Source organism: Hemitrygon akajei, chromosome 4 (assembly GCF_048418815.1).
Source record: "Hemitrygon akajei chromosome 4, sHemAka1.3, whole genome shotgun sequence".
Classification (NCBI taxonomy): Eukaryota; Metazoa; Chordata; class Chondrichthyes; order Myliobatiformes; family Dasyatidae; genus Hemitrygon; species Hemitrygon akajei.
This window is the reverse complement of record NC_133127.1, coordinates 100,231,215-100,251,351: the sequence shown is the minus strand read 5'-3', so window position 1 is coordinate 100,251,351 and position 20,137 is coordinate 100,231,215. Positions and strand designations below refer to the sequence as shown.

Genomic DNA, 20,137 nt, shown 5'->3' with positions numbered 1-20,137 from the left:
AAACCTTACCATAACGCTTGAGTGGAGTTCTGAGAAACAGCTGATTCTGTGATCAAGAGTACCTCAGTAACTTGCCTCTTGCTGTTGGTTCATTTTTGCTTCTGACTATGTGAGTGGTTGACTGAATATGCTGCCTCCACAAATTGTACATCCAGTCTCAGAATACAAAGCTATGTTGTGAACATCAGACCACACGTGACAGCTGGTTGTTCAGGGCTCACTCAGGTGCCTCTTGCTGCAAGGGATTAGACCTCTCTATATGCTTTTAAGACAGGAAACTGATATAATGTAGTCCTGGCAACAGGATGCTCAGGGAAGTGGTCTCAGCACTATGAGAAAATGTTTCTTTGAACTGAAGGCGTCTTTGTTATAAGCAACACACATAAAATGCTGGAGGAACTCAGCAGGCCAGGCAGCATCTATGGAAAAGAGTACAGTCGACGTTCTTTATTATGTTCATCATTCTTTACTAAGAGTTTATCGAAAGACAATTAAATGTGGTCATGATGAACCTTTGCAAAAAAAATACCTGAACTATATTATGGAGTTAAAAGCACAATCAGTAATGATGCACAGCAACAGCCATGACTACAAGTTTTGAAGAGACGGTACTGTAGTTGGAATGATTGGTTGACAAGGCTTTCTGTCCAACTGTATATGAATGCTCAACTCCATTTTTATACATTTCTGATTACCTTAATAAAGAAAAGAATGATTAAAAATACATCCAAACAAATAATAACATTACCTGCTCCCATAATAAGTCCTGGTGCAGTATCTTTGGTGTGAACAGTGCCCGATACATAAGGGTTATCAGCCCAGCGCAAGTGCAGGTGGACAGAGCAGTCCGGCTATAGAAAAATAGAAGGAAAAAATTGCTTATTGGGCCAATTGGAATTGTCTTTAGTTGTACTAAAAGCTATATGCTTGTTTCCAATTGGCAAGTAAAAGCCAATGTATGATAGATTAAAATGGCAAAACCTGGTTATTTCAGCTAACATAATTATCCATGTGTTTTAAACATCTGGAGTGTTACACTCTGCTTTGCCACAAATCATACCCAGTCCTTGGAGGGATTACAGCAGTTGCACCAGAGTCATAATGTGCAGCATACAAGAACAAACTTTCACATTCATTTTATAGAAAGTTGCTCCAAGACAACCATAACACAACTAAAATCTCCACAAAAATATACACCAATCTCTATCAAACACAGTCAAAATAGTTAAGTATGCAAAGCACTCTAGTCATCAACTCTTTCTCAGAACTACAACAAATTCACTCAAAGGTTTCCGAAGACTAACTTTTAGTAGTGCACAGGTAGATAAAAGAAATAGAGTATGTCACAGTTAAAGCTTTCTTTTGCTTGTATAAAGATCACCAGTGTTAACTTTGAACAAGTTAGGTCTTTATTCTTTGGAGCGTAGAAGGTTGAGGGGGGACTTGATAGAGGTATTTAAAATTATGAGGGGGATAGATAGAGCTGATGTGGATAGGCTTTTTCCATTGAGAGTAGGGGAGATTCAAACAAGAGGACATGAGTTGAGACTTAGGGGGCGAAAGTTTAAGGGTAACGCAGGGGAGAATTTCTTTACTCAGAGAGTGGTAGTTGTGTGGAACGAGCTTCCAGTAGAAGTGGTAGAGGCAGGTTCGGTATTGTCATTTAAAATAAAATTGGATAGGTATATGGACAGGAAAGGAATGGGGGCTTATGTGCTGAGTGCGGGCCAGTGGGACTAGGTGAGAGTAAGCGTTCGGCACGGACTAGAAGGGCTGAGATGGCCTGTTCCGTGAGGTAATTGTTATATGGTTATTAACACCTAGTTTGTGTGTTAAATGAATGAAAATAAATTGTTAAGGAAAATATGTTTAAGTTCTGAGAGCAAATAAATGTTGGCAACTTTCTATTTTCAGGAGCTGTTCAAATATTTTTCCTCATTTAGTATTTTCCATATCAGGTTAACAAAGGTGTACCTGTATACTGATTGGTCATCTTTAATTATAATTCATCTTTATCAAATATACATTACATATACAGTAGTTCTCCATCATTTGTGAGTTCTCATAGCTTAAGTGTCCAAATCCCTTTTGATCCACTTTGATCCAGATTCCTTGACACCCTTACCTACATAAGACATCCACTGATCTTTGTTCCTGCATCAATTTTTTCTTAGCTAGCTACCTCCGAGCAGGTCGACATGCGAGTGAAGTAACCTCTGCAAATGGACCCTGATTCATCTTCCTTCAATCGGTGAATAAAACGTCATACATACCAGCTTTGTACTCCTTCACCGGATCTCATATTTGTGGAAGTAAAGCCATGGTGAAATGTACCACTCTGAAATATCTGTCTGCATCAGATGTGGTAAGGCAGCAGAGGAGAATTGATAATCATTTTAAATTTGAACTCCACAGCAATATCAAACTATTTGATTATAGGTAACAAGAAATCAGGCATATCTTGTTAGGTTTCAACATCATCTTGGCAACAAGCAAAATCTCAGTGTCAAGTAAATATTTACTGAGATACAAACTGGAATAGGCCCTTCTGGCCATTTGAGAGCGCCACCCAGCAACCCTAGCCTAATCACAGGAGAAGTTACAATGACTGATTCACCTACCAACTGGTACGTCTCTGGACTGTGGGAGGAAATTGGAGCACTTGGAGGAAACCCACACAGTCATGGGGAGAACGTGCAAACTCCTTACAAGCAACAGTAGAAATTGAGCCCAGGTTTCTGGCACTGTACAGTATTGTGCTAACCACTATCATGTCACTCCCTATGTGTTAAGGAAATTTTCCTTTCCCATCATATACAAGCCCAAATGCAGAACTTTGATATTAAATGAAATATAGAACATCATTTGCCTAAATGTTGTAGAGCAATATAAATTAGTTTACAACTCAGAAAGCCCAGTTAAAAAGATAATAAAAATAAGGACCGTGATAAATTTGGAAATATATAGATTTTAATGATTGAAGTACTCAAATTTGTTATTACACCTGTAAACTGGTGATTGTTGAATATCATTTTTTTAATGTTAAAGTGCACTTATTTACCCTGGTAATGGTAAGATAGCAGCTACCTGTGCCTTTAAGAGAAAATGGTGACGTCATTATGCACAGGTTGAGTAGAGCAAAGAGTTGCCATGTTCTACAGAGAACACTTGAGTGCTTTTCCCAGGTTTGGCGAGGAAAGATTTTCATGAGTAAAATTAATCAGCGCTGGATTACATGATTGCGTGACGTTCCTTATCAGCCTACGTGAGCAAGGAAAGCTCGTTTCAAGGTCTAGCATGTGTGTGTTTGGAAGTTAAACAAGTGTGTTCCAAATAATTGCCACTACCGTATTGGTTCTGTAAATTTTTTTTAAGTTTCTTTCATACTGCATACGTAACAAGGGTGCAGTCTGAAATTAAACTGAGATTGTAATCGTAGGAACTGTGGTTTTTTTAATTCATTTTGTTGTTTTTTAAAAATTCATTTCCTTGTTTTTTTTATTTTCGATACCCTCTTTCTGCATTAAATCATCTAAAACAGATAAAGGAATTAAAGACCTGGAAAAATATTTGTTATCCTGTGTATGTATTTTTCCCCAGGCTACAAAACATTGTTGGTCTTCTATGCAAGTCCTGACATTCATTATCCAAAATGAGCAATATTTCATTAATAATATTTGCAATTTAATTACAAATCAAACTCCACTCAAAAAAAGTGGAACTTCAACAGATCTTAAATTTCTCAGGAAAAAAATACAAAACAAAATGAAAAGTAAATGAATTTGCACAGAAAAAAAATATTCTCCTTCAGAGGCAATGTAGACTGAGTCAGATACATAATGTTTGGCTGAACAGCTGTTACTTACTCTGTGCCTTTTTCTATTTCAACCGTGGTAAAGGTAACAAGGTGTTTCAGGAGCATAAAAAATGCAAGAGATCACTTAAGAGAGAAATTAGGAGGGTTAAAAAAAGGCATGGATTTGCTGTGGCAGACAAGGTGAAGGAGAATTCCAAGGACATTTACAGATATATTAAGAGCAAAAGGATGACAAAGGACAAAATTGGTTCATTTGAAGATCAGCATTGTCATCTGTGCATAGAACCGAAAGACACAGGGGAGATTTTAAACAGATATTTTTGCATCTGCATTTACTTAGGCAATGAACATAGAGCATGTAGAAGTGAGGCAATATGGTGGTGAGGTTACGGATCGTATCTCTGTTACAGAAGATGAGGTACTTATTTTTACAACAGTGTTGTAACTTGAAACACTGACAATTTAAATACATTGAAGCTCTAAAATATTTCAAAGTAAAGGTTATGGTACGTTTATTATTTAGAAAATTTATGGATTATATTCATTAACACATAATTACAGGGTATTTCACAATTATATTAACATAGATTTCAAAATTATATTACCATAATTTCAAAAGTACATTAATGTCACATAAGAGAAATCTCCAGCTGTGTGGCCACAAAGGCTATGTGCACAGGAGCATTTCAGTTACTGCACACACGAGCAGCTTAGAGAGAACGATGGACCGGCACTACTTCACTGGTGCAAGTTTCACATCATGGAGACATGCGAGTATCACACTGTTCCTCCACTGTCTGTGTGAGAAAATAGAACTCCCTCCCAGCTTCTGTACAAGAGCACTTTCACCATATACAGTTGTTCCAGCAAGTAGTTTAAGGGAAATTAGGGATGGTATGTACATAGTGATATTGCTTCCACCCCAGATACAAGTAAGAAATAAGTGCAGACATGAAGCAAACACACTGTTGGGTAACTATGAGAAAAACTTCACTTTCCTTCTTCCTTCTATAGCGAAGAGCAAATTAATTTCACAAATCCTGATACGAATGCAGATGAAAGGGCTTTAGGATACCACTGGATCTTTGTTGCGGTGTTTCCATTTCCTATTTTTTACCCTCTATAATTATTACCATTAAGATGAAGATTCAATCTCACATTATCAACACTTAATCCTTTTCAACCCAAGAATTCTCCTGCACCCTAGACTTCCAAAATCTGCTTAGGTTTTTCATATAAACTGATTCCTTATCAAGAGCTCAAGAGACAATGTGTAAACAACCTCATGTTCCTTATGTCAGCTCTGTAAGAACAAAAAAGCTTCACAATTATAACATTTCAGTCTTTTTATGCAGAATGGGAAGAAAACTAAATATTACAACTCTACAGAGCTTAGCAGCTCTAAAATCAATTTCAAGTTCCTGGGTGTCAACATTATATTAGCAGATTTATGAAATTTGGTATGTCATCATAGACTCACAAAATTCTATAGATGTACGACGGAGGGCACTCTAACTGGTTGGACCACCGACTGGTTGGAGGGGCCACTGCACAGGATCAGGAAGAGCCAGATCCATCATGGGCACTAGCCTCCCCAGCATCAAGGACGGCTGCAAAAGCCCATGCCTCAAAAGGCAACATCCATCGTTAAGGACCCCCATCAGCCAGGACATGCCCCCTTCTAATTTCTATCATCAAACAGGAGGTACAGGGGCCTGAAGACACACACCCAATGTTTCAGGAACAGCTTCTTCCCCTCCACCTTCAGATTTCTGAATGGACAATGAACCCATGTACACTACCTCTGTATTTTTTTTCTTTCCTTTTGCACAACTTGGTTAATTTAATTTTTAATATATACATTGTGATTTATCGTTTTTATTATGTATTGCAATCTACTGCTGCTGCAAAACAACAAACTTCATGACATATGCCGATGATATTAAACCTGGTTCTGATATTGGAAACCATATTATCTGATGATTCTGTTGGAGGAGGAGAATCCTAGTATGCATCCTTGAGGAATTCCACATCTGGACATTAAGATACTTTGGATGAGTGCATTAAACCAAGACTGCCTGACCCAATAACCCACACACAGAATAGATACAGGGGTTAAATAGTGTGAAATTAAATGCAGCAAATTGCTGAGATGAACAGACATGATCGTGTACTGTGGTCACAAAGAATATCACTTGTAACTTTGACTATGGCCTTTTCAGATTGGTGATGCAAATTTACAGTTGAAATTGGCCCAGATTTGTAAGGTTTGAGGCATCAAAGGATATGGAATGAGGGTGTGAATGGGAAGGCAAGCCCAGAAAGGGCATGAGAAAGCAGGGTATTATCTGCAACACAAACCCAAAATCTCCAAAGCAGTTATAATAAAAGAAGATATTTGTTGGGTCATACTGGGGTACAGTGCACAGCTCTGGTCAACATATATAGCATGGAAATGCTATACTGGAGAGGGTGCAGTGGAGGCTTATCAGAACATTGACGGGAATGGGACATCTCTGTTTTCCTTGGAGTAGAGGAGGCTGGCAGGGCTTGGAGGTGCACAGAGTAGTGGGATACACAATTGTAAAAGGGATGGATAATTGGAAGCATTTCCGGGGCAAAGGTTTAGAATAAGGGATAAGGAGTTGAGAAGAGCATTGAGGAAGAATCATTTTCATCTTCAGATTCCAGCATCTGTCATATCTTGAGTACCCAGAAAACCTCAACCGTTTTCAGTTTTCATTGAATAAAACTAAATGTCTAAGTTTTTAAAGCCATGGCTTAGTTCTGACAGGATATCAAACTGATATTTCTTTTATTTTATATATGACTTATAAAATTACATTAACATTACTGAGAAAGCAACGGATAGGATCAGAACCAGAATCAGGTTTAATATCTCTGGCATACGTAATGAAATTCAGTGTTTCACAGCAGCAATACATTACAATACATACTAATAAAAACCTATAAATTACAGTGAGACATACATATTACAACTAAATTAAGTAAATAGTGCAAGAAGACAAGCGAGAACAAAAATAAACAGCAACCTGATGTACTGTAGGTGTTTGTATTGTGGTGACAGGCAAATTGCAGCAGGTCCAGGCCCTTGCTTTGGCAGGATTTGATTCTGGCCATCTTCAAAGCATTTCCTCATAGCAGATGTGAGTACAACTGGGTGATGTCATTCAGGCAGCTCACCCTGCTCTTCCTGGGCACTGGTATGATCATCACCCTTTTGTAGCAGGTAGGAACCTCCAACTACAGCAGTGAGAGATTGAAGATGTCCTAAACAGCCCTGCCAGTTGGTTGGCATAGGTTGTCAATGCCCAACTAGGTACGCCATCAGGGCCTGACACCTCGTGAGGGTTCACCCTCTTGAAAGATGTTCTGACGTTGGCCGCCAAGACTGAGATCACAGGGTCACCAGACACTGCAGGGATCTGCACAGATGCAGGTTTATTCTCCCTTTCAAAGTATGCATAAAAAGCATTGCGCTCATCTGGGAGAGAGCTCTTATTTTAAATCATGACACATTTGCAGAATTTGTTAAGATTACGGCAACTTTGGATCACAGCAGTCTGGAGTTATTGTTGAAAATATAACTTGAGACAGAATGACCTGCTTTTGATTATAGTTCTCATTCTGTTCTTTTATAATCCAATATGTTGAAATAAATTTTACAAGATAAATCCATGATCCATAGCCAACCAATGTAAGTTCAGACACAAAATACTTAAAGTTCACATTTTTAAATCTATTTACGATTTTCACTTTCTTTTTTTAACAGCCAGCTAGCCCTTGGTTTGACTCCATAACATGGAAATTGTAGACAAATTTTATGCCAGTAAATAAATATTAACTGTGCATTCTAGAGTATAAAGTGTACAGAGATAATGCATTCAGCATGTACATCCTCCAGAAACTAGAGTGCCTTGAAAAAGTATTCAGCCCCGACAACTATTTTCACATTTTACTGTCTGATTTTCTAAATTTAAAATATATTGAAGTAGGATTTTTTGACAAAACATTGTGCATCACGTCAAGTCAAAAGAAAAATTCCAAAACCTGTTAACAATTTACTAAAAATTAAAAATCAAAATCGTGAGGCTAAAAAAATATTCATCCCCTTTGTAATTACTATGTTAACTGTCCTCAGGTGCACTACTGTAAATTACTTTTCCAACTCTAACTTGTTGATGCAGAAAGTTGGAGGATCAACTGCTTTTAATGAATTCATAAGAATAAATACCTCCTCTCTTTGTATGGTCCAACGGTATGGTGGATTTTCAACAGTCCAAACCAAACTGAAGACAAAAGAGCATTTAAGACAAGTCAGGGAAATGCTAATAGAGAAGCACAAATCTGGGGACGGGTACAGGGCCATCTCAAAGGCACTGAACATACCTGGGAGCTCAGTGTAATCCATTGTGGAAAAAGTATGAAACAACATCTACACTGCCTAGGTCATGCCAAATTTACTCACTGAAGGAGAATGGCGCTTGTAAGAGATGCTACTACAACACCAACAGTCAGTCTGAGTGAGATGCAGAAATCAGTGGCTGTGACTGGAGATGAAGTTCATGGATCCACAATCTCTAAGGCCTTGTATAAGAAGGGTACTTATGGAAGAGTGGCAAGGAAGAAGCCCTGGCTTCCTTTCCTGTGAAGGCTTTGCATAGTGTCACTTACAAGATACAAGAAGGTCTTGTGGTCGGATGAGACTAAAGTGGATCTTTTTGGCCGCGATACTAAGTGGTACATGTTCCATATATCTAATAGGTTGACCACCAATCTTCTGGAAACTGATGGCTCGGCTTAGCTTTTAATTTGGATGAAATTACAAGGTGTAGCTTACTGTAAGCGGCCACCAGATGGCACTATGTGCAGTGCACGCTGCACCACATGTGGTGAGACTCATTTTGACAAAAGCAAGCTATTTTATTACCGTACTTACATTGCACTTGTTGGTGGTAGACCTGATATTTTGTGCTTATTTTACATAAATTTAACCCCAGCTATGGCTTCTAAGATAAGTGCAAGTTCCAGTGTTGGTGTCAAATGGAAACATCAGTCTGTACCAATCCAACAGAAGGCTGAAATGTTGAAAAAAATCTGGACCAAGGTGTTTCTGTGCGTAAGCTGTGTGACTTATATGGTATTGGTTCATCAACTGTGTATGATATAAAGCACCAGAAAGAAAAACATTAGCAATTCTAGAGTCGGTAAGAGCACTGAACGTGATCGAGTGATGATTGAATAGCTTCACCAGTTTCGGAGTTATGGAGTCGACTTATCAGACCGTCTGATAATGAATCAAGCTAGGTTGTTCCAGTAAGAACTTAAATTAGAACAAGCTTGCGACTACAGTGAAGGATGGCTTCAAAGGTTTAAGAAGCCCCATGGAATTTGCATCCATAAAGAGTCTGGACCAAAATGGTCTGCAAACTATGAAGGAGCTACCAAGTACGTGGATGAGTGAGCGAAGCTCATAGCTGATGAGAACCTCAGTCCTGAGTAGGTGCATAATGCAGATGAAACTGCATTACGCTGGCGATGCACGCCGAGAAATACAGCAACAGATGATCCCACGGGATTCAGGCAATCTAAGGATAGAATCACCATTTTAGGGTGCTCCAACGCAGCAGGTACTCACAGATGCAAACCACTGGTGATCGGAAAAAGTACATGCCCTAGGACCTTGAAAGGTGTTAAAATTTACTCAGTAACATCATGCAAATAAAAATGGCTAATTTATCACTGATATTGTGTTAGAGTGGTTTAATAAGTATTTTATGCCAGAAGCCAGAGCACATTACATATCTGTAGGGCTACCCAAAGACTGCAAAATTCTTCTTATTTTAGATAATTGTTCGGCTCACCCCAAAGCTGAACATGTAAGAATAATGTTTTTACAGTGTACTGTACATCGCTTATCCTAGTGCAAGACCAAGGAACACCACACTCTCTAAAGGCCAGGGATCGCTCACTTTTCATGAAACATCTTTTAGATGAGATGAATGCTGGTAATTCTGTACAGACATTTATTAAAGAATTTAACATGAAGGCCATCCATTGGTTCGTTGCTAGAGGGTGGAAGAAGGTAGAACCTTCAACACTAAAGAATGGCTGGCTTAAGTTGTGGCCTGCCTTGATTTTGATACTGAGCCTGAAGAAAAGCTTGACAATGATTTTACAGGATTTCATGTACCCAAGGAGAAAGTAGTTGTTCATGATTTGCTTGCGAATGCAAGAAGTGTTACAGGACCCACCTGCTTTCAAAGTTCTAGCAAGTAGTCTTAATGAAGAAAACCTACATGAGTGGATGATTGCCGATGACAAAACACCTGTTACTCATCACCTTATGGACTGGGAAATTATAGACAGTGTTGAGAAAAGCACTGTCAGTGGTGAAGATGAGATGGATGAAACTGAAAGGCTTACTACTGACAAGCTAGTTGAGTGCTTGAGTGATTTAATTAAAGGGTTAGAGAAATGTAACTTCATGACAGAACAAGAGCTAATGAATTTTTATTTAATTACACAGGGAGAGATCAAAACACATGAAACAACTTCACCTGGATGAAATGTTTAAAAAGATAACCGAGAAAAACATTCTCTGTAAGTGAAACTCCCCAGTTTCCTTGGGCTGCTAAATCTGGGGAATACACACTGCGGTCCTGCCAAACCTGAGAGATCGGGATGGCTCTCCCACGCCAAATCCCGGTTTGTGTGGATGTACCCTGTTACAACTCATGCCAGGAAATAAGACAGCATACTGCATACAATTAAAGGAATTATATTTATGAATATTAACTAAAGGGATAGTAAAGAAAAGAAAGAAACAAAATGGGCCAATTATAATTAAACAGTCAATTGTGCACGGGTTGGAGGTCAAATCATGTTCTTGATATTTACTGCTTATTTATTTACTATTATTATTTATTTCTTTTTGCACTTGCACAGCTTGTTGTCGTTTGCACACTGGCTGAACGCCCAAGTTGGTGCAGACTTTAATTGATTCTATTATGTTTATTATTCTATTATCGATTTATTGAACATGCTGACAAGAAAACATCTCAGGGTTGTATATAGTGGAATATGTACCGTAGATTCCGGACTACAGAGCGCACCTGATTAAAAGCCGCTGGCTCTAATTTTAGAAATAAAATCAATTTTTTAATTGTAAAGGCCGCACCGGATTTTAGGCCGCACCGCTACTTTTAAATATACATATGTATCGGTAACACAAATTACGTTGCATATACTTTTTTACTGAACAGCACGAACAACATTCCAATATCTCCTAGCGACTGGTAAAAATATATATACTGCAGCCTACCAGGAAAAGTTATTGATCACCTTTAACTTAAAAGCAGCGTTTTCGCTCGGGTCTGACGCGCTTGCGTAACGCGATCGGGTCTAATCGGGTCTGACGCGCTCGGGTCTGACGCGCTTGCGTAACGCGATCGGGTCTAATCGGGTCTGACGCGCTTGCGTAACGCGATCGGGCCTAATCGGGTCTGACGCGCTCGGGTCTGACGCGCTTGCGTAACGCGATCGGGTCTAATCGGGTCTGACGCGCTTGCGTAACGCGATCGGGTCTAATCGGGTCTGATGCGCTCGGGTCTGACGCGCTCGGGTCTTGCTTTTGTTCGAGTATTTTCCATGTTGATGAGGGTGAGTACAAATGACTGATTTACAATAATTTAATTGTGAAAGTGCGCTTGATTTATCGTACAATTTCATTGGACCTCTGTGAACTACTCATCAATTTTATTGGTCTACTGTTACGAGGCAAAATGTTTACGAGGCGGCATGAAAAAAAACCATGTATTAGCCGCTCTGGATTAAAGGCCGCAGAGTTCAAAGCTGTTCAAAATGTGGGGAAAAAGTAGCGGCTTATAATCCGGAATCTACGGTACTTTGATAACAAATTCACTTTGAACTTCTTTTTTAAAATTTGCTTTTCCGCTGCAGCGACTGGAAATCTGGTCAGGATGGATGGGACAATGAATGCTGCTAAACACAGAGAGACCCTGGATTTAAAAACCTGCTAGCCTCTGCCAGAAAGCTTAAACTGGGGAGGAAGTTCATCTTTTAGCAGGACAACGACCCAAAGCACACTGCCTGAGCAATCATGGAGAGGCTTCAAATGAAGAACACTGATGTCCTCGAGTGGCCCAGAGTCCTGACCTTAACCCGATCGAACATCTCAGGCAAAACCGCAAGATCCCTGTCCACCGCTGCTCCCCAACTAACTTGGCACAGTTTGAGCAATTTTGCAAGGAGGAATGGACAAATCTTGCTCCATCACATTGTGCAAATCTAGTAGAGACTTATCCAAAAAGACTACTGGCTGTAACAGCTGAGAGGTTGTTCAACTAAGTTGACCTTAACTGAGCAAAGGGGGATGAGTACTTTTGAAATGCTGACATTTCAGTTTTAGAATTTTTAGTTTTTCATGCTTTACAATTTTCCCTGTTTACCTAACTTTACTGTGGGGGTGGGGGGGAAGGAGCATGTGATTCACAAATAAAAATTCTCAGTTAAATTGATCAAAATCCCTGGTTGTAATACTCATTTAAGTGAACAAATGGTCGGGGCCAAATACCTTTACATGGCACTGTTTATGTACAATATAAGATGTCTTCTTCTACACTCAGTGGCCACTTTATTAGGTACTGTTGAACATTGTGTGGTCTCCTGCTGCTGTAGCCCATCTACTTCAAGGTTTGACATGTTGCGTTTTCAAAGATGCTCTTCTGCACACCATTGTTATAATTCATGGTTACTTGAGTCATTGTCACCGTCCTGTCAAGCTTGAACCAGTCTGGCCATTTTCCTCTGACTTCTCTCATTAACAAGGGATAGAACTGTCGTAATTTTGTTTTTTGCACCATTTTCTGTAAACTATACCAGGGGTTCCCAATCTTATGGTGTTAGTCCATGGCATAAAAAAGATGGGAACCTCTGCTCTAGACACTGTTGTGCATGAAAATCCCAGATCAGAAGTTTCTGAGATACTCAAACCAACAATCTTCTCACAGTCACTTGGATCATATTTCTTCCCTGCTCTGATGTTTGTTCTGAACCTCTTGAACATTTCTGCATTGATCTGCTGCCACATGATTGGTTGATTAGATATTTGCATTAACGAGCAGATGTACAGGTGCATCTAAAAAAAGTGGCCACTTAGTGAATATTATTATTTCAGCCACTGCTATTAATTGAGAATTATTAGCAATCATAAAGAATGCTTGCTTATAAGCTCTGTCCCATTTAGTTGCTGCAGAGAATAAGTGATGGATGCAATAGGGTACAAAATGAACGGTGCCAATTTTCTTTCGAGTACTCTGTAGGATATTAGGTCATAATGTTTCAGAGGGCACTTGTCATTGGTTAGTCACAAATCCACCAAAGTTTCATAGCTGTGCAGCTGTGCAAATCATACAACTACCATAGGCTTCAAACTTCAATAGTCAGGAACAGGGTAGCAGGGAACAGCAAATCATTTTGAAAGCTGTTTATATAGACCATACTTGGCTTCATAACAAGGGTTTCTGCTGCAATGTGACAGCACAGAGAGGGTCACATGAAGGCCTGGATTCTGCTGTGCTTGCTGCACAGCACCGTGACAGCAGCTGTGCAAAACCAAGCAGGAAGTACTGGCATCCACGCTGCTTTCCCTGTTTGCAAGACCAACCATGGCTAAGTATGCAGGCACCTTGTGATGTCACACTGTGAAACCATTGCACGAAATGAATCAACAGAGTGGAATCATGCAAAAATGTTTGAATATTCCAAGAAAACAGCTCACAACTTTCAAGGCAATGATAATTTGCAATTAAAACCAACAAGAAGAACTGAACAGCGTAAATATCCGGAGAGAAGCTTACCAGATGACAGCTGGTTGGCTTGTCATTCATATCAGTTGCAGGTGGAGTCAATAATTGCCAATCACGACCTTTGTTGTAAGTGATGTAAGTTTTCACTTTACCATTTACTTTTCTATTTGCCAGGAAAACTCCTTTAACTCCTTGTACCTTTAAGGAAAACACAGGTGGAAAAGAAAAGTAAGTGGTGAACTTTACAGGCCTTAAGTCTCACTCAACTCATTGTCCATAAACATCTCTCCAGCACAACTCATTGTCCATAGACATCTCTCCAGCACAACTCATTGTCCATAGACATCTCTCCAGCACAACTCATTGTCCATAGACATCTCTCCAGCACAACTCATTGTCCATAAACATCTCTCCAGCACAACTCCTCTTCCCAATCTTGGCTCATTGCTGTTCTGTAGCTGACTACACATCAAAAGCTCATCCAAGTAATTTTAACATGATAATGGTTCTTCTTTTATGCCCATTCTTCCAGGTAAGGAATATTTTATTTATTTTCCCCATCATCCTTTTACCAATTACCTGCAATCTATGCCCCTGGTCTAGTTCTCAGTGAACAACAGCTACTTTTTTAAAAAAAACCAGGCCTCTCAGAATCCAGCCTTGAAATTGCTCACTCTGTCACCCAGGAACTTGAAATTGCTCACTCTCTCTCCACATCTGATCCCTCTCTGAGGATGGTGTGTGTTCCCTCAGCCTACCCCTTCTGAAGTTCCCAATCAGTTCTTTGGTTTTACTTACGTTGAGTGCAAGGTTGTTGCTGCAACACCACTCAACTAGCTGATCTACCTCGTTCTTGTCACCATCTGAAATTCTGCCAACAATGTATCATCAGCAAATTTATAGATAGCATTTGTGCTGTGCCAGATTGTGGTGTTCCAGTTAGGAAGTCAAAGATCTAGTTTCAGAGGGAGGACCAGAGGCCCAGGTTTTGTAGCTGTAGGAGTGATGGTGTTAAACACTGAGCTGTAGTCAATAAACAAGATCCTGACATAGGTACTTGTCCCAGGATCTTATACCGTTCTATTTAATATCCAGTGAGACTCCTTTATTCACATTAATTCGTTGATAGCTACAACTCCAGCTTGGCATTCAATACCATCATCTCCTCAAAACTATAGGACCTTGGCCTCAATACCTCCTTATGCAATTGGACCTTCAATATCCTCACTTGAGACTCCAGTCAGTTTGGATTGGCAACAACATCTCCTTCAGCACAGGTGCACCAGAAATCTGTGTGTTAACCCTCTGATCTTCTCGCTTTATACGTCTGACTGTGAGGCTAAGCACAGCTCCAATACCATATTCAAGTTTGCTGACAACACCACTGTCATAGGCCAAATCAAAGGTGCTGATGAAACATATAGGAGAGAGATTGAATATCTGGCTTAGTGCTGCCACAACTTCTTAGTCAATGTCAGCAAATCCAAGGAGCTGATCACTGACTTCAGCAGGAGGAAACCAGAAGCCCATGGAGGACCAGAGGTGGAGAGGGTCAGCAACTTTAAATTCCTCCGTGTTATTATTTCTGAGTACCTGTCCTGTCCTGTCCTCGTGCCGTAAGTACAATTACAAAGAAAGCATGGCAGCGCCTCTAATTCCTTAGGAGTTTGTGCAGATTCGGCATGACATCTAAAACATTTCAAAAACTTCTAGATGTGTAGTGGAGAGTAAATTGACTGGCTGCATCACAGCCTGGTATGGAAACATTTTGAACAGATTTCTCTCGAATGGAAAATCCTACAAAAAGGTAATGGATTCAGCCCAGTACATCACGGGTAAAGCCCTCCCCACCATTGAGCACATCTACATGAAGTGATGTTGCAAGAAAGCAGCATCCATCATCAGGGGCCACCAACCAGTCATGGTCTCTTCGTGCTGCTGCCATTAAGAAGGGGGTACAGGAGCCTCAGGACTCACACCACCAGATTCAGGAACAGTCTCAACCATCAGGCTCTTGACCAGTGGGCATAACTTCACAACTTCACTCACCCCATCACTGAACAGTTCCCACAATCTACGGACTCACTTTCAAGGACTCTTCATCTCATGGTATCGAAATTTATTGCTTATTTATTTATTATTATTACTTATTTCCTTTTGTGCAATGGTCTTTTACACAATGCCCAAGCTTTCTATTATGGATTTATTGAGTATGCCTGCAAGAAAATGAATCTCAGGGTTTATATGGTGACGTGTATAGTATGTACACTGATATTAAAATTTACTTTGAACTTTGTCCTCTTAAATTCGTAAGTATTAAAAATACTGTATAGATTTTTTTCAATGTTAGGCCAAATTAGAATAAGTGCTTTAAAATACCAAACAGCCAAAGCATCAATAAATGATTTAATAATATACACTTGGGTAATCAAATCAGATTCATAAATGTTATCCAATAAAATGCTCATATCTCAAATGCAGTTGAAAATATATAGAGAAATGAGAGTTAGCAAATTGAGTTGTGAGATCCTGTTAAGAGGTGATGCACTAAAGGGACGTACACTTTAGACACAATCTCAGTGTAACTTTTCACCAAATTCGGTCATCAAATTCATTCCTTTTCCATTTGCTGTAGCAGCATCAAACGTCCAAACAGGATAATACAGTGTGCTTTTCTTGAATTTCTGCAGATCATTATTAACCACTTATTGGAATGTTATTTTGCTGGATATGTAAAATAGTCACTTTGGGTTTATTTGGGATCATTCCCACAACTCTTTCTCCAAATTATTGATGACTACATTGGTGCCTCATCCGGCACTCTTACTGAACCTGAAAAAGTCATCACTTTTTTATTGCTCTCATGTTTTCAGGCTGCATCTTTGACACTTCCCTTCCCTTTGTGGATCTTGCTGTCTCCATCACAGGGGACAGACTAGTAACTAACACCTTTTAGAAGCCCAGAGACCTACATCTACCTTGACTGTATATCCTCTTGCCCTGCCTCCAGCAAGGACAACCTTCCTTTCTGCAAGTTTCTTAGTTTCCATCATCTCTGCTGTACGAATGGGCCATTGCACTTTGTACTGATACTGAAATCAGGCTTCCCCACTGCTGTGGTGGACGGAGATGAAAATCACATTTCCTTAACTTCCTGCACGTTTGCTCTTACCAACCCCCCCCCCCCCCCCCACGAGTTCAACTTTCACTTCATTTTAGAACATCTCATCTGCATTAACAACAATCATCAGGTTGAGCGGCAAAGTGGGGAGGACAGGAATTGCAGATGTTTCAACTTGAAGCCCTCTATTATATTTCAACATCTGCCTTCTCTTGCACTCCATCGCATCTTCTGTCTTGGCACTCTGGAATGAACTTCAAAAAAAATTGCTCTCTCATCATTTGCCATTCTCATGCCCATGTCCTGTTCTCACCCCATTTCCTTAAAGTGCTTTGTTAATGGTCAGTACTCTTGCTCCTTATTACCTAATTTGTCATAATCTGTATCCATGTAAACTCCCCACTCTCCCTAGTTCTTGGGAAGGATTGCTGACTTAAAATGTTCACTTATTTCACTTTCCACTGATGCTGTTTGACTAGAAAAGTTCTTCCAGCATTCCTGTTATTTTTTTGTTTCAGATTCCAGATCTGCAGTTATATTTTGTTTTCTCACAGTCTAATCCCTCTACACCACAAATTGCTCTTCAGATCCAGGACCTCCCTTCAGACCGCCTTGCATCCAAGTTTATTAATTTTACCAAAATAGCTATCAATCAAAGGTCTAAGGGGTCTGTCAAAGGATGACATACAAGAAGAGGAAACATGGGGGTTACTAGAAAGAATACTAAAGAAGCAACACGCACAACACGCTGGAGGAACTCAGAGGGTCAGGCAGCATCCGTGGAAACGAACAGTCAGTGTTTTGGGCCAAGACCCTTTGTCAGGACTCCAGCATGTTGTGCGTGTTGCTTTGACCCCAGCATCTGCAGAGTATTTTCTGAATACTAAAGAAGACCTGGGTGCACTTGCACAAGTTACACAAATACAGAAAGTTATTGGTAAGGCAAAAAGAAAAGTGATCCTTACTGTGAGGTGTGATCAGCCACAACCTTGATAGAAGAGATTCATTCTCTCATTTTGCCTTTCTCAAACAAGAGAGAATCTTTGTTACTCTTGCCTTTGCCATGACAAACAACAGAGCTTTTGGGGAATCACATCAACAAAAATGCAAACAAAAAATTGTTCCCTTGTGTTGTGCTGTGCTGTTATTCTGGTTGATCAGTAACCTACTTCCATATTGACACAGTGCTCATAATTATAACCATATAACAACTACAGCACGGAAACAGGCCATCTTGGCCCTTCTAGTCCGTGCCAAACGCTTACTCTCACCTAGTCCCACCGACCTGCACTCAGCCCATAACCCTCCATTCCTTTCCTGTCCATATACCTATACAATTTTTTTTTAATGACAACATCAAACCTGCCTCTACCACTTCTACTGGAAGTTCATTCCACACAGCTACCACTCTCTGAGTAAAGAAGTTCCCCCTCGTGTTACCCTTAAACTTTTGCCCCTTAACTCTCAACACATGTCCTCTTGTTTGAATCTCCCCTACTCTCAATGGAAAAAGCCTATCCACGTCAACTCTATCTATACCCCTCATAATTTTAAATACCTCTATCAAGTCCCCCCTCAACCTTCTACGCTCCAAAGAATGAAGACCTAACTTGTTCAACCTTTCTCTGTAACTTAGGTTCTGAAACCCAGGTAACATTCTAGTAAATCTCCTCTGTACTCTCTCTATTTTGTTGACAACTTTCCTATAATTCTTTTTTTTTAAATTTTTTTTATTAGTTTTTCAAAACATTTTACAAATTAAAAACCCCAAATCCCAATGAGGAACATTAATACAGTGCAAAATTAAGCATACAATAACAATATGCTACAAAGGAAGAGAATTTAACAAAAAAGCACCTAAATTAAAGACAAGTAAGCTTAGTATCCTCCCCAAGCCCTACAACACAAGAAAAAACAAAAACAACTCCAGACCGACCACAACACAATATAGAGAGTATAAATCAGGACAGTCAAACTCCCAGACTGTGAATACACTTAGCAACAGAGGATAATAATGCCTACTACCAGAAAAAAAAGGGAGCTGAAAGCAAGGGACCGAAAAGAAGAATTAAAAAAAAACCCTAGTCAAGAGGAAGGTTATGAAAGTACTCGATTAAAGGTCCCCAGACCTTATGGAACTTTAGATCCGAATTAAGAACTGAATAATGAATTTTTTCGAGGTCCAAGCAGGCCATAATGTCGTTAAGCCACTGCGCATGAGTGGGCGGGGCAACATCTCTCCATCTAAGGAGGATCAGGCGTCTAGCCAGGACAGAGGCAAAGGATAATATTCGGCATTTGGTCAGACCCAGACATAAATCTGTCTCGCCCCAAAAACCGAACAGAGCAAATAAGGGGTTTGGTTCTAGGTGCTGATTCAGAATACACGATAACGTAGTGAAGACATCTTTCCAGAATTTCTCCAAGCTAGGACAGAACCAGTACATATGGATGAGAGAGGCCACGCCCCTCTTGCATTTATCACAGAGTGGACTAATGCTAGGGTAGAATCGAGATAGTTTAGATTTAGACATATGGGCTCTATGAACAATCTTAAACTGTAAAAGGCAATGGCGAGCACAAAGAGAGGTTGAGTTAACCGATTTGAGAACTGAGTCCCAGCTCTCCTCGGATAAGGAGATATTTAAATCCTGCTCCCAGGCCATTTTAATTTTATCCACAGGGGCCCGTTGTAAGGCTGCTAGTTTATCTCGGATAATTGATATTAAACCTTTACCTCGTGGATTAATGGAAAGAAATAGGTCCATAGCGTTTTTCGCAGGCATTTCAGAAAAGTTAGGAATTAAAGGAGCAATAAAGTGTCGGATTTGGAGATATCTGAAAAAATGAGCGTTAGGCAGATTGAACTTAACAGAGAGCTGCTGAAAAGAAGCGAAGCGATTATCAATGAAAAGATCTTCAAAATGTCTAATGCCCTTCCTATACCAAACATGGAATGCTGAATCGTACGTAGTAGGTAAAAAAAGGTGATTATGTGCGACAGGACTGGAAACGGAAAACCCCTGGAAACCATAGCATTTCCTGAACTGAGCCCATATACGCAAAGTGTGTCTAACAAGAGGATTAGCTATTGATCTGGGCAGACTACTAGGGAGTGCAGAGCCAAGAAGTGCAGAGATAGATAATGGCTCAACTCCATTGCCACCCAGTTAGGGCACTCGGGTTGGCCATGGAAGAAAGACCAAAAGGTAGCACAATGTATATTAGCTGCCCAATAATATAAACAAAAGTTAGGTAAAGCCATGCCACCCTCTTTTTTTAGATTTTTGGAGATGGATTTTATTAATTCTAGAGCGCTTATTCTGCCACAGATATGACAAAATAATA

The 20,137-nt window shown here is 39.9% G+C and overlaps 1 protein-coding gene across 3 annotated transcripts in view; it reads right to left on the bottom strand.

The window, feature by feature from the left end:
• sorcs2 (sortilin-related VPS10 domain containing receptor 2) overlaps positions 1 to 20,137 on the bottom strand; it is an 893,773-nt gene that overhangs the window by 149,181 nt on the left and 724,455 nt on the right. For all 3 annotated transcript variants that reach the window (XR_012098663.1, XM_073043099.1, XM_073043098.1), the window contains exons 10-11: positions 13,720 to 13,866; positions 749 to 851 (exon numbers count right to left, since the gene is read on the bottom strand). Coding sequence is in view for 2 of the 3 variants with exons in the window: in XM_073043099.1 (XP_072899200.1) it covers positions 749 to 851; positions 13,720 to 13,866 (250 nt within the window). In the remaining variant the exon portion in view is untranslated. The remainder of the gene's footprint in view (positions 1 to 748; positions 852 to 13,719; positions 13,867 to 20,137) is intronic.